Here is a 13,756-nt window from a genome sequence, read left to right on the forward strand (position 1 = left end):
GGTCCGCCCTTCCCACTTCTGAGGGAAATCGTCTTGCATCTGCGAGCCCGCATCTGCGGCACGAGTGCCGCACCTACGCACCATCCCACTTCTGTGATCTTAGCCACGCATCTGCGGTCACTAGGCAGCCCACGCTGGGCCGCTTTTGCGGCTATTGGCTCGCTTCTGCGATCTCGCATCTGCAGCTAGCCCTCCGCAGGTGTGATTTCACTAGAAGCTTGATGCTTCAGCTATTTATCCAAGGCCAAATGACTTCCGTACATTATCTGAATGGCATCCAGGGGCCCCCGAGGCCCCGTTCAAATATGCCAACAAGTTTGTAAACATAAAACGGACAAGCTCACACCCTCGGAACGCGGAAAACAACATTAAAACTAAGATCGCGACCCAAAACCAATAGAATTAACTTATGAACTTCAATTTCTTCCAACTTACTCTGAGCGTGCCGAATCATACTTAAACTACTCAAAATGACACTAAATTGTGCGTGCAAGTCTTAAATCACCATACGGAACTATTCCCAGGCTCGGAATACCAAACGGACCTCAATAATGCCAAAACCTACTCCAAACTAAATTTAAAGAACTTTAAAACCTTTAATAAACCAACTTTAACCTCTAGGAGCCGAAACTCTCCCATGTCGTCCATAACCCGATCCAAACATACGCCCAAGTACAAAATCATCATGCGAACCTATTGGGACCGTCAAATCCTGTAACGATCCAACCGGTAATTTTGCCTTCTAGATCCCCGTTCTCCTAAATAAGACTGCTTGTATGTGCTTTTTCTATTTTATGACTTGCGGGGATGGTTAGTTCGGGATTTGGAAGGGTTCGGGTTGAAATTGGAACACTTGGTTCCTTAGTTTGGCTTTAAAGGACTAAGTTTGACTTTGGTCAACATTTTGAGTAAACAACCTCAGAACTGATATTTGACTGTTCCAATAGGTTCGTATGATAATTTTGGACTTGGGCGTATGTTCAGATCGGGTTTTGGATGACCCAGGAGAGCTTTAGCGCTTAATGTTGAAAGTTGGCTTATTGAAGGCTTAAAAGTTCTTTGAATTTGGTTTGGAGTATGTTTTGATGTTATGGAGGTTCGTTTGTGATTCCGAGCCTGGGAATAGTTCCATATGGTAATTTAAGGCTTGCATGTAAAATTTGGTGCCATTCCGAGTAGTTTAAGCATGAATCGGCGCGTTCGGAGTAAGTTGGATGAATTTGGTAAGTTTGGACGGGGCCTCGGGGGCCCCGGATGCCATTCGGACGATACGCGGAAGTCGTTTGGCCTTGGGTGATCAACTGAAGCATCCAAATTCTGGTGCAATCTCACCTGCGGAGGGCCAACTGCAGGTGCGAGCTCGCAGAAGCGATCCAGCAGCCGCAGATGCTGCCCAACGTAGGCTGCCCAGTGACCGCAGATACAGACGCGATGGGCACAGATGCGCGACTGCAGAAGCGAGGAAGGGCGCAGGTGCGACTCGCACACCATAAGAGCGGGCTCGCTGAAGCGAGCCATTCTTCCACAGATGCGGATTTAGGCCAGCCAAGAGGGGACCGCATCTGCGATGAACCTTCCGCGGATGCGGCCCATGGACCGCAGATGCGAAAGTCCTGGAGACAGTGAGGTCCATTTATTTCGGACTTAGGTCATTTTTGGTTCATTTATTTCACTTCTTAGGGCGATTTTGGAGCTCCCTAGAGAGAGATATCCACCTAGCTATTGGAGGTAAGTAATTTCTATCCAATGTAAGTTAAATATATAGATTATGGGTAGAATTTAACATGTAAAGTTGTGAAAATTATAGGTTTAGATGAATAACCATAGGTTTTGATAAAAATGGGATTTACCCACGAAAATGGTTATGAGATTGAGTGAAAATTATATATTTGAGTTCGTGAAGTTATGAGTAACAAGTTTCTTTGAAAATTTCCAGAATCCGGGTATGTGGCCCCTGGGGGTGAGTTTTAAGAATCTTCCTATTTGGGTTGGGTAATTACTCTAATAGCTAAATCATTAACATTTGAGCGTATATTGATTTATTTATGCAACATTTGACTAGCTGCGGATTGTTCGGCACCGAGTAAAGGCTTTAGGGTGAATTTGAAACCAGAACTTTGAGATAAGGTAAGTCTCTTGCCTAATCTTGTAAGAGGGAGTTTACCCCATAGGTGATTTAAATTGCTAATTGCTTCTAATGGTGGGGGCTACGTATGCACGAGGTGACGATAGTCCGTGCGTAGCTACAAATACTTGTAATGTTTGCACCCTACTTATTAATTAAAGTGCCTAAATTATATTGGAACTTTATAAAGGAATTGTAAAAGATCGAATTTCACTTACTTAAGTTTTGGTGGGTTACTTGACCATTAATAAGAATTGTGTTCAGTTGTACATTAACCTTGTATTAGCTCTTAAATCGGTTGTTCATAAAATATCCTCTCTCCTTGTGGAGCGGGCCAAGTGCCTCGACAGTAGATAGATGCATCTATAGTTCACGCCGCTCGACCCTCGGCAGTGTACACATTATTCTGGATCGGGCCGTACGACCTCAGCATAATCGTGTGTGATAACCCTCAGAGTTTAATTATATATTTTATATCTTTTCATTGCTTGAGAGGCTAAAATTGTATAAGACAGAAAGTAATTTGGTACTTACCATGTGTAAAAGAATTATTTACTTCCTGCTTGTTATTTAGTTATTATTATTATTGACATAACCCATGCTTATTTATGGCTTCTGTATTTCTTTATTGTTAGCCCATTGTAAGTGTCGGCGTCGACCCATCGTCACTATGTCTTCGAGGTTAGACTTGATACTTACTGGGTAGATGTTGTTTATGTACTCATGCTACACATCGTCACTATGTACTCAGGAACTGAGGCAGGTGCATCTGGCGGTCACGCCGGCGCGCATCCCCGATACCCTGAGGCCTAGTGGTGAGCTGCTTCCTGAGCCGTTCTGCAGCACCTAGAGCCTTTCTTTTGTACTTATTTTCTGTCTATTTTATTTCAGACAGTAGTTAGAGTTTTGTATATTATACTAGTGCTCATACACTTGTGACACCAGATCTTGGCACACATTGTAGTAGACTTTATGGTTTTTTGAGTATTTATATATCTATGATTGCACTCAGTTACTTTCGTTTTATTTATTAAACTTACGACTTCTTAAATCTCTTATAAATTAGAATTTAATTACTTGGAAACTTATTCAAAAGGGGTAATCACGTAGTTAGTTCATCGTTGCTTTCCTAGCGGCGACGTTGGGCGCCATCACGGCCTATAGGAGAAATTGGGTCTTGACAACATGGTATCAAAGCACTAGGTTCACATAGGTCTCACAAGTTATGAACAAGCCTAACAGAATCTTGCGGATCGGTGCGGAGACACCCGTACTTATCTTCGAGAGGCTATAGGGTGTTAGGAAACTACTCTTTTCTTCATCTCCTATCATTCAGTTGATGTTGTGCTAAGTATCATTCTCTTATTCTCTCACAGATGGTGAGAACACGCGCGGCAGATGTACCCGATTATGGAGGAGCTGCTCCCTCTTTTGCTAAAGGTCGAGGGAGGGCTCCAGCTCGTGGTAGAGGACGAGGGCATCCTAGAGTTGTTCCAATCATGCCCACAGTGGATCCAGTAGGGGATCCTATTATTTAGGAGCAGGGTGAGGTGCCTGCAGCAGAGCCAGCCCCGATGGATTACATGTCTGCGCCAGGATTCCAGGAGGTCATGGGTCGTTTGCTGCGATTCATGGATTCTATGACTCAGGCTGGTTTATTTCTAGCAGACCCAGCCACATCTCAAGCTGGAGGGGCAGGACACACCGCTATCGCTCAGGCTCCAAGGTAAGCAGCTGCCATATATCAGACCCCGGGCATACTACTCGTTGGCAGAGATCAGCCAGTAGCAGCAGCTATACCTGAGCCCAGACCAGCTACGGTCGGCGATTCGTAGAAGCTTTTGGACAGATTGACCAGGCTTCATCCTCCTGTCATTGGGGGTGAGTGACATGTGGACTCCTAGGATTTTATTGATTTGTGGAGGCACAGACTGCATAACATGAGGATATTGGAGTCCCACGGGGTGGACTTTACCACCTTTCAGCTAGAGGGCTTTGCCCGTAGATGGTGGCGGCCCTATCTTCTTGGCAAACCAGCAAGTTCTCCTCCCATGACTTGGGATCAATTCACACACCTCTTCTTGGACAGATATAATCCACCCTCTCAGAGGGAAGAGTTGCGGTTTCAGTTCGAGTAGCTTCAGCAGGGCCATATGTCATTGACTGACTATGAGGCGAGATTCTCTGAGTTCTCGCGCCATGCACTTATGATACTTCCTACCGATGTAGAGAGAGTGTGAAGGTTTGTTGCCAGTTTGCACTCTGGTATCCAGGCCATCATGGCTTGAGAGATGGAGATGGGACTTCTTACGGGCTAGTTGTGGAGATAGCTCGGAGGATCGAGGGTGTCCGTCAGCTAAGCCGAGATCACGCAATGAGGGATAAGCGGTTTTGATATTCTTGAGAGTTCAGTGGTGCCCCGGCTGGGGGCAGGGGTCAGTTCCTGAGCCCACATATCCAGTGCCACCGCCTCCTTGGGGTGCTCCAATGTGACCTTATTTCAGCGCCATGCCAGAGAGTTCCTACCGCCCACCAGCTATTTAGGGTTCCTCCAGTGGGTATTCAGGCTATCAGGGTCAGACTTTAGGTCAGCAGTCCACCATACCGAGAGGTTGTTTCAAGTGCGGGGACCTTAGTCATGTGCGGAGATTTTTCCCCAGGCTTCAGGGCAAGGCAGTGCAGCAGGGTTATCAACCTATGATTACAGTACCAGCTTCCCTACCAGCCGCCCGGCCACCCAGAGGCAGAGGGCAGGTAAGTAGGGGCCGTCCTAGAGGTGGAGGCCATCCAGGATGTGCTCCAGCCAGATTCTATGCCTTCCCAGCCAGACCCGATGCAGTAGCCTCAGATTCCATGATGACAAGTATTATTTCTGTCTGCGGTAGGGATGCTTCAGTACTATTTGATCTAGGGTCTACATATTCATATGTTTCATCTCTGTTTGCTCATTTCATGGGAGTTGCTCATGAGTCCTTGAGTACTCCTGTTTATGTGTCCACACCAGTGGGCAATTCTGTAGTTGTGGATCCGACCTATCAGTCCTGCATTGTTACTTTCTATGGTTATGAGACCAGAGTGGATTTTACATTGCTCGATATGACCGACTTTGAGGTCATCCTGGGCATAGACCGGTTGTCTCCATATCACGACATCCTTGATTTCCATGCCAAGATTGTTACCTTGGCGATGCCAGAGTTGCCTAGATTGGAGTGGATGGGTTCGTCTGTCATTACATCTAGTCGGGTTATCTCTATTCTGAAGGATCGACACATGGTCGAGAAGGGTTGTTTGGCTTATCTAGCTTATGTTCGAGATACTACTATAGAGACTCCGACGATTGATTCAGTGCCCGTAGTCCGGGAGTTCTCCGATGTGTTTCCTTCTGATCCTGCAGGCATGCCACCAGATCGCAATATCAATTTCTATATTCATATGGCTCCAGGTACCTATCCCATCTCTATTCCATCATACCGCATGGCTCCGAAAGAGTTGAAGGAACAACTTGAGGAGTTTTTAGCAAAGGGTTTCGTCAGACCAAGTCTATCGCCTTGGGGTGCACCGATGTTATTTGTGAAAAAGAAAGATGGGAATATGCAGATGTGCATTGATTACTACCAGCTGAAAAAAGTTACCATTAAGAACAAGTACCCGTTGTCGCGTGTTGATGATTTGTTTAACCAATTGCAGGGTGCTAGGGTGTTCTCCAAGATTTACTTGAGACCGGGGTACCATCAGTTGAAGATTCGGGATTCGGATGTTCCGAAGATGGCCTTTCGGACTAGATATGGCCATTACGAGTTTTTACCGATGTCCTTCTGTTTGACTAATGCCCCAGTGGCGTTTATGGATTTGATGGACCGGGTGTTAGGCCATATATTGATTCGTTTGTCATTGTCTTCATTGATGATATTTTGATCTACTCACGTAGCATGGATGAGCACAAGCAGCATTTGAGAGTGGTGCTTCAGACCTTGCGGGAACCAAAGCTATATGCTATGTTCTCTAAGTGTGAGTTCTGGTTAGATTTTGTGGCATTCTTGGGATATGTAGTATTAGGCGAGGGTATTAAGGTAGATCGCAAGAATATCGAGGAAGTTTAGAGTTGTCCTTATCCTACCACGGCGACTGAGATCAGGAGCTTCCTGAGGTTAGCAGGTTATTATCGTCGATTTGTGGAGGGCTTCTAATCTATTGTAGCACGTTTGACTAGATTGACCCATAAGAGTGCTCTATTCCGATGGTCCGATGATTGTTAGGTGAGCTTTCAAAGGCTTAAGACCGCATTGACTTCAACACCAGTGTTAGTGTTGCCTTCAGGTTCAGGGATGTATACTGCGTATTGTGATGCTTCACGCATTGGTTTGGGTTGTGTATTGATGTAGGAGGGCTGTGTTATTGCATATGCTTCACGCCAGTTAAATCCCCACGAGAAGAATTACCATCTACACGATTTGGAGTTGGCCGCGATTGTTCATGCTCTCAAGATCGCGAGGCATTATCTTTATGGGGTGTCCTATGAGGTTTACAACGATCATTGCAACTTGCATCATTTGTTCAATCAGAGGAATATCAATTTGAGGCAGCGTAGGTGGCTTGAGTTACTTAAAAGATTATGATATTAACCTCCTTTATCATCGGGGCAAGGCTAATGTAGTTGCAGATGCCTTGAGTAGAAAGGTGGAGAGTATGGGCAGTTTGGCATTCATTTCAGTAGAGGAGAGGCCATTAGCTTTGGACATTCAGTCTTTGGCTAACCGACTTGTGAGGTTGGATATTTCAGAGCCCAATCGAGTTCTTGCATGCATTGTCGCCCAGTCTTCACTATTCGAGCAGATCAAGGCTCATCAGTTTGATGATCCACACTTATTGGTTCTCAGAAAGACGGTACTACAAGGTGGTGCTAAAGAGGTTACCATCGGGGAGGATGGTGTTCTGTGACTCCAGGGTCGCCTATGTGTCCCTAGTGTTGATGCATTAAGGTAAAATATTCTAGAGGACGCACACACTTCTCGGTATTCTATTCACCCAGGTGCTACGAAGATGTATCGCGATTTGAGGTAGCATTATTGGTGGCGGCGGATGAAGAAGGACATAGTTGAGTATGTAGCGAGGTGCCTAAATTACCAGCAGGTTAAGTATGAGCAGCAGAGGCCATGTGGCCTACTTCAGCAAATGACTATACCTGAGTGGAAATGGGAGCGCATTACTATGGACTTCGTAGTTGTGTTGCCGCGGACCTTGCGGAAGTTTGATGTAGTTTGGGTCATTGTTGACAGGTTGACCAAGTCGGCACATTTCATTCCAGTTGTTACCATGTATTCTTCAGATAGGTTGGCTCAGATTTACATTCAGGAGATTTTTTGGTTGAACGTTGTTCTTGTCTCCATTATATCAAATAGAGGCCCTCAGTTTACTTTGCATTTATGGAGGGTAGTATAGAGTGCGTTGGAGATCCGGGTAGAGCTCAACACAGCCTTACATTCGCAAACTGACAGGCAAGAAAGTTCTCTTGAAGGTCTCGCCGATGAGGGGAATCATGAGGTTCGGCAAAAAGGGCAAGTTTAGCCCAAGGTTTATAGGTCCATTTGATGCATTGAGACGAGTTGGAGAGGCTGCTTATGAGCTTGCTTTGCCTTCCAGTCTATCGGTAGTTCATCCGATTTTCCACGAGTCCATGCTTCGGAGGTATCATGCCGACGGGTCGCATGTGTTAGACTACAACACGGTTCAGCTAGAGGAAAGCCTGGGTTATGAGGAGGAGCCAGTTGCCATTATCGACAGTCAGGTTCGCCAGCTGAGGTCCAAGAATATTTCTGCGGTAAAAGTTCAATGGAGGGGCCAACCAGTTGAGGAGAAGACTTGGGAGGTCGAGGAGGACATATGGAGCAGATATCCACACCTATTCAGCACTCCAGGTATGATTCTAGACCCGTTCGAGGACGAGCGTTTGTTTAAGAGGTGGAGAATGTAACGACCTGACCAGTTGTTTTGCCTTCTAGATCCCCGTTCCCCTAAAGAAGACTCCTCGTATGTGTTTTTTCTGTTTTTATGACTTGCGGGGATGGTTAGTACGGGATTTGGAAGGGTTCGGGTTAAAATCGGAACATTTGGTTCCTTAGTTTGGCTTTAATGTGCTAAGTTTTACTCGGGTCAATATTTTGAATAAACGACCTCGGAACCTGGATTTGACGGTTCCAATAGGTTTGTATGACAATTTTGGACTTGGGCGTATGTTCGGATTGGGTTTTGGATGACCCGGGAGAGTTTTAGTGCTTAATGTTAAAAGTTGGCTTATTGAAGGTTAAAACATTCTTTGAATTTGGTTTGGAGTAGGTTTTGATGTTATCGAGGTCCGTTTGTGATTCCGAGTCTAGGAATAGTTCCATATGGTGATTTAAGGCTTGCATGCAAAATTTTGTGCCATTCCGAGTAGTTTAAGTATGAATCGACGCGTTCGGAGTAAGTTGGATGAATTTGATCCTATTGGTTTTGGGTTGCGATTCTTAATTTGAATGATGTTTTCCGCATTCCGAGGGTGCGAGCGAGTCCGTTTTATGGTCACAAACTTGTTTGTATGTTTGAACGGGGCCTTGGGGGCCCCGGATACCATTCAGACGATGTTTGAAAATCGTTTGGCCTTGGGTGATCAGATGAAGCTTCCAGCTTCTAGTGCAATCGCACCTGCGGAGGGCCAGGTATGGACAGATATGGGATCGCATGACTTGGGATTAGTTCACACACCTCTTCTTGGACAGATATATTCCACCCTCTCGGAGGGAAGAGTTGCGGTTTTAGTTCAAGCAGTTTCAGTAGGGCAAGATCTCGGTGACCAACTATGAGGCGAGATTCTCTGAGTTCTCTTGCCATGCACTTATGATACTTCCTACCGATTCAGAGAGAGTGCGGAGGTTTTTTTGCCGGTTTGCACTCTGGTATCTAGGCCACCATGGCTCGAGAGGTGGAAAAGGGGACTTCTTACGGGCTAGTTGTGGAGATAGCTCGGAGGATCGAGGGTTTCTGTAAGCTAAGCCGAGAGCAGGCAATGAGGTATAAGCAGTTTTTATATTCCCGAGAGTTCAGTGGTGCCCCCGCTGGGGGTAGAGGTCAGTTCGTGAGGGGTCAGTCTAGCAGGCCCACATATCCAGCACCGCCGCCTCCCCGGGGTGCTCCAGTGCGACCTTATTTCAGCGCCATGCCAGAGAGTTCCTAGCGCCCACCAGCTATTCAGGGTTCCTCCAGTGGGTATTCAGGCCATCAGTGTCATACTTCAGGTCAGCAGTACACCGTACCGAGAGGTTGTTTCGAGTGCGGGGACCTTAGTCATGTGCGGAGATTCTGCCCCAGGCTTCAGGGCAAGGCAGTGCAGCAGGGTCATCAGCCTATGATTACGGTACCAGCTTCCCTACCAGCTGTCCGGTCGCCCAGAGGTAGAGGGCAGGTAAGTAGGGGCCGTCCTAGAAGTGGAGGCCAGCCAGGAGGTGCTCCAGCCAGATTCTATGCCTTCCCAGCCAGACTTGATGCAGTAGCCTCAGATGCCATGATGACAAGTATTATTTTTGTCTGTGGTAGGTATGCTTCGGTACTATTTGATCCGGGGTCTACACATTCATATGTTTCATCTCTGTTTGCTCATTTCATGGGAGTTGCTCATGAGTCCTTGAGTACTCATGTTTATGTGTCCATACCAGTGGGTAATTTTGTAGTTGTGGATCCGACCTATCGGTCCTGCATTGTTACTTTCTGTGGTTATGAGACCAGAGCGGATCTTATGTTGCTCGATATGACCGACTTTGAGGTCATCCCGGGCATGGGCTGGTTGTCTCCATATCACGCCATCCTTGATTTCCATGCCAAGACTGTTACCTTGGCAATGCCAGAGTTGCCTAGATTGGAGTGTAAGAGTTCGTCTGTCATTACATCAAGTCGGGTTATCTCTTTTCTGAAGGCTCGACACATGGTCGAGAAGGGATACTTGGCTTATCTAGCTTATGTTTGAGATACTACTACAAAGACTCCGACGATTGATTCAGTTCCCGTAGTTCGGGAGTTTTTCGATGTGTTTTCTTCTTATCTTGCAGGCATGCCACCAGATCGCAATATCAATTTCTGTATTGATTTGGCTCCAAGTACCCAGCCTATCTCTATTCCATCGTACCGCATGGCTCCGAAAGAGTTGAAGGAACAACTTGAGGAGTTGCTAGCAAAGGGTTTCATCAGACCAAGTCTATCGCGTTGGGGTGCACAAGTGTTATAAGTGAAGAAGAAAGATCGGGCTATGCGGATGTGCATTGATTACCGCCAGTTGAAAAATGTTACCATTAAGTACAAGTACCCATTATCGCGTGTTGATGATTTGTTTAATCAATTGCAGGGTGCTAGGGTGTTCTCCAAGATAGACTTGAGATCGTAGTACCATCAGTTGAAGATTCGGGATTCGGATGTTCAGAAGACGGCCTTTTGGACTAGATATGGCCATTATGAGTTTCTACTGATGTCCTTTGGTTTGACTAATGCCCCGATAGCATTTATGGATTTGATGGATCGGGTGTTCAGGCCATATATTGATTCGTTTGTCATCATCTTCAATGATGGCATTTTGATCTACTCACGTAGCATAGAGGAGCACAAGCATCATTTGAGAGTGGTACTTCAGACCTTGCGGGAACCGAAGCTATATGCTACGTTCTTTAAGTGTGAGTTCTGGTTAGATTCTGTGGCATTCTTGGGACATGTAGTATCAGGCGAGGGTATTAAGGTAGATCCCAAAAAGATCGAGGCAGTTCAGAGTTGTCCTCGTCCTACCACAGCAACTGAGATCAGGAGCTTCCTGGGATTAGCAGGTTATTATCATCGGTTTGTGGAGGCCTTCTAATCTATTGAAACACCTTTGACTAGATTGACCCAGAAGGGTGCTCTGTTCCGATGGTCCGATGATTGTTAGGCGAGCTTTCAAAGGCTCAAGACCGCATTGACTTCAGCACCAGTGTTAGTGTTGCCTTCCGGTTCAGCGATGTATACTGCGTATTGTGATGCTTTATGCGTTGGTTTGGGTTGTGTATTGATGTAGGAGGGCCGTGTTATTACATATGCTTCACGTCAGTTAAAGCCCCACGAGAAGAATTACCCTATACACAATTTGGAGTTGGCCGCGATTGTTCATGCTTTCAAGATCTGGAGGCATACAGCGATCATTGCAGAGGAATCTCAATTTGAGGCAGCGTAGGTGGCTTGAGTTACTAAAAGGTTTTGATATTAACATCCTTTATCATCCGGGCAAGGCTAATGTAGTTGCGGATGCCTTGAGTAGAAAGGTGGAGAGTATGAGCAAATTGGTATTCATTTCAGTAAAGGAGAGGCCACTAGATTTGGACATTCAGTCCTTGGCTAACATACTTGTGAGGTTGGATATTTCAGAGCCCAACCGAGTTCTTGCATATATTGTCGCCCAGTTTTTACTATTCGAGCAGATCAAGGCTCGTCAGTTTGATGATCTGCACTTATTGGTACTCAGAGAGACGGTACTACAGGGTGGTGCCAAAGAGGTTACAATCAGGGAGGATGGTGTTCTGTGACTCCAGGGTCGCATATGTGTCCCTAGTGTTGATGCATTAAGGTAAAAGATTCTAGAGGAGGCACACACTTCTCGGTATTCTATTCACCCAGGTGCTATGAAGATGTATCGCGACCTGAGGTAGCATTATTGGTAGCGGTGGATGAAGAAGGACATAGTTGAGTATGTAGCGAGGTGCCTAAATTACCAACAGGTTAAGTATGAGCATCAGAGACCATGTGGCCTACTTCAGTAAATGACTATGCCTAAGTGGAAATGGGAGCGCATTACTATGGACTTCGTAGTTGGGTTGCCGCGGACCTTGCAGAAGTTTGATGCAGTTTGGGTCATTATTGATAGGTTGACCAAGTCGGCACATTTCATTACAGTTGTTGCCATGTATTCTTCATAGAGGTTGACTCAGATTTACATTCAGGAGATTTTTCGATTGAACGGTGTTCCTGTCTCCATTATTTCAGATAGAGGCCCTCAGTTTACTTTGCATTTCTGGATGGTAGTATAGAGTAAGTTGGAGACCCGGGTAGAGCTCAGCCCAGCCTTACATTCGTAGACTGACGGGAGGTCGGAGCGGACAATTCAAATCTTGGAGGATATTCTCAGAGCATGTGTGATTGACTTCGGAGGGCGAAAGGATCAATTCTTGCCTTTGGCCGAGTTTGCTTACAACAACATTTATTAGTCAAACATCGAGATGGCTCCATTGGAGGCTTTATATGGTTGGCGATATCGTTCGCCCATCGGATGGTTTGAGCCCGGCAAGGCTAAGTTATATAGTACTGATTTGGTAAAGGATGCCTTGGAAAAGGTAAAGTTGATTGAGGAGCGACTTCACACAGCACAGTCCAGACAGAAGAGTTACGCATATCAGAAGGCAAGTGATTTATCATTTATGGTGGGCAAGAAAGTTCTCTTGAAGGTCTCGCCGATGAAGGGAATCATGAGGTTCGGGAGAAAGGGCAAGTTGAGCCCAAGGTTTATAGGTCCATTTGAGGCGTTGAGACGAGTTAGAGAGGCTGCTTATGAGCTTGCTTTTACTCCCAGTCTATCGGGAGTTCATCCGATTTTCCACGTGTCCATGCTTCGGAGGTATCATGCCGATGGGTCGCATATGTTAGACTACATCACAATTCAGCTAAAGGAGAGCCTGGGTTATGAGGAGGAGCCAGTTGCCATTATCGACAGTCAGGTTCGCCAGCTGAGGTCCAAGAATATTTCTGCGGTAAAAGTTCAATGGAGGGGCCAACCAGTTGAGGAGAAGACTTGGGAGGTCGAGGAGGACATGTGGAGCAGATATCCACACCTATTCAGCACTCCAGGTATGATTCTAGACCCGTTCGAGGACGAACGTTTGTTTAAGAGGTGGAGAATGTAATGACCCGACCGGTCGTTTTGCCTTCTAGATCCCCGTTCCCCTAAATAAGACTCCCGTATGTGCTTTTTCTGTTTTATGACTTGCGGGGATGGTTAGTTCAGGATTTGGAAGGGTTCGGATTGAAATCGGAACATTTGGTTCCTTAGTTTGGCTTTAAAGGGCTAAGTTTAACTTCGATCAACATTTTGAATAAACGACCTTGGAACCTGGATTTGACGGTTCCAATAGGTTCGTATGATAATTTGGGACTTGGGCGTATGTTAGGATTGGGTATTGGTTGACCCAGGAGAGTTTCAGCGCTTAATGTTAAAAGTTGGCTTATTGAAGGTTAAAAAGTTCTTTGAATTTGGTTTGGAGTAGGTTTTGATGTTATCGAGGTCTGTTTGTGATTCCAAGCCTGAGAATAGTTCCATATGGTGATTTAAGGCTTGCATGCAAAATTTGGTTCCATTCTGAGTAGTTTAAGCATGAATCGGCGCGTTCGGAGTAAGTTGGATGAATTTGAAGTTCATAAGTGGATCCTATTGGTTTTGGGTTGCGATTCTTAGTTTTAATATTGTTTTCCAAATTCCGAGGCTACGCGCGAGTCCGTTTTACGGTTACAAACATGTTTGTATGTTTGGACGGGGCCTCGGGGGCCCCGGATGCCATTCAGACGATGCGCGAAAGTCGTTTAGCCTTGGGTGAT

General features: G+C 45.9%; 1 protein-coding gene across 1 annotated transcript; it reads left to right on the forward strand.

Annotated features, from left to right (window-relative positions):
- Positions 1–3,699: 3,699 nt before the first annotated feature.
- Positions 3,700–13,428, forward strand: LOC138897667 (uncharacterized). Its single transcript, XM_070183665.1, has 8 exons — positions 3,700–3,851; positions 5,011–5,408; positions 5,520–5,850; positions 5,961–6,195; positions 7,641–7,910; positions 12,088–12,189; positions 12,502–12,882; positions 13,396–13,428. Exons 1-8 carry the CDS (start codon positions 3,700–3,702, stop codon positions 13,426–13,428), a joined length of 1,902 nt encoding a protein of 633 aa, XP_070039766.1.
- The last annotated feature ends 328 nt before the right edge of the window (positions 13,429–13,756 follow it).

This window comes from Nicotiana tomentosiformis, chromosome 8 (assembly GCF_000390325.3).
Source record: "Nicotiana tomentosiformis chromosome 8, ASM39032v3, whole genome shotgun sequence".
Lineage (NCBI taxonomy): Eukaryota > Viridiplantae > Streptophyta > Magnoliopsida > Solanales > Solanaceae > Nicotiana > Nicotiana tomentosiformis.

What these genes read in the sequence shown, in the direction of transcription:
- LOC138897667 (XM_070183665.1), top strand. Translation starts at nt 3,700, where the DNA reads ATGGATTACATGTCTGCGCCAGGATTCCAGGAGGTCATGGGTCGTTTG. An exon ending in TTGCCATTATCGACAGTCAG is followed by an intron (nt 7,911 to 12,087) that starts GTTCGCCAGCTG and finishes TATTCTTCATAG; the next exon opens with AGGTTGACTCAGATTTACAT. An exon ending in TTGCCATTATCGACAGTCAG is followed by an intron (nt 12,883 to 13,395) that starts GTTCGCCAGCTG and finishes GGCTTATTGAAG; the next exon opens with GTTAAAAAGTTCTTTGAATT.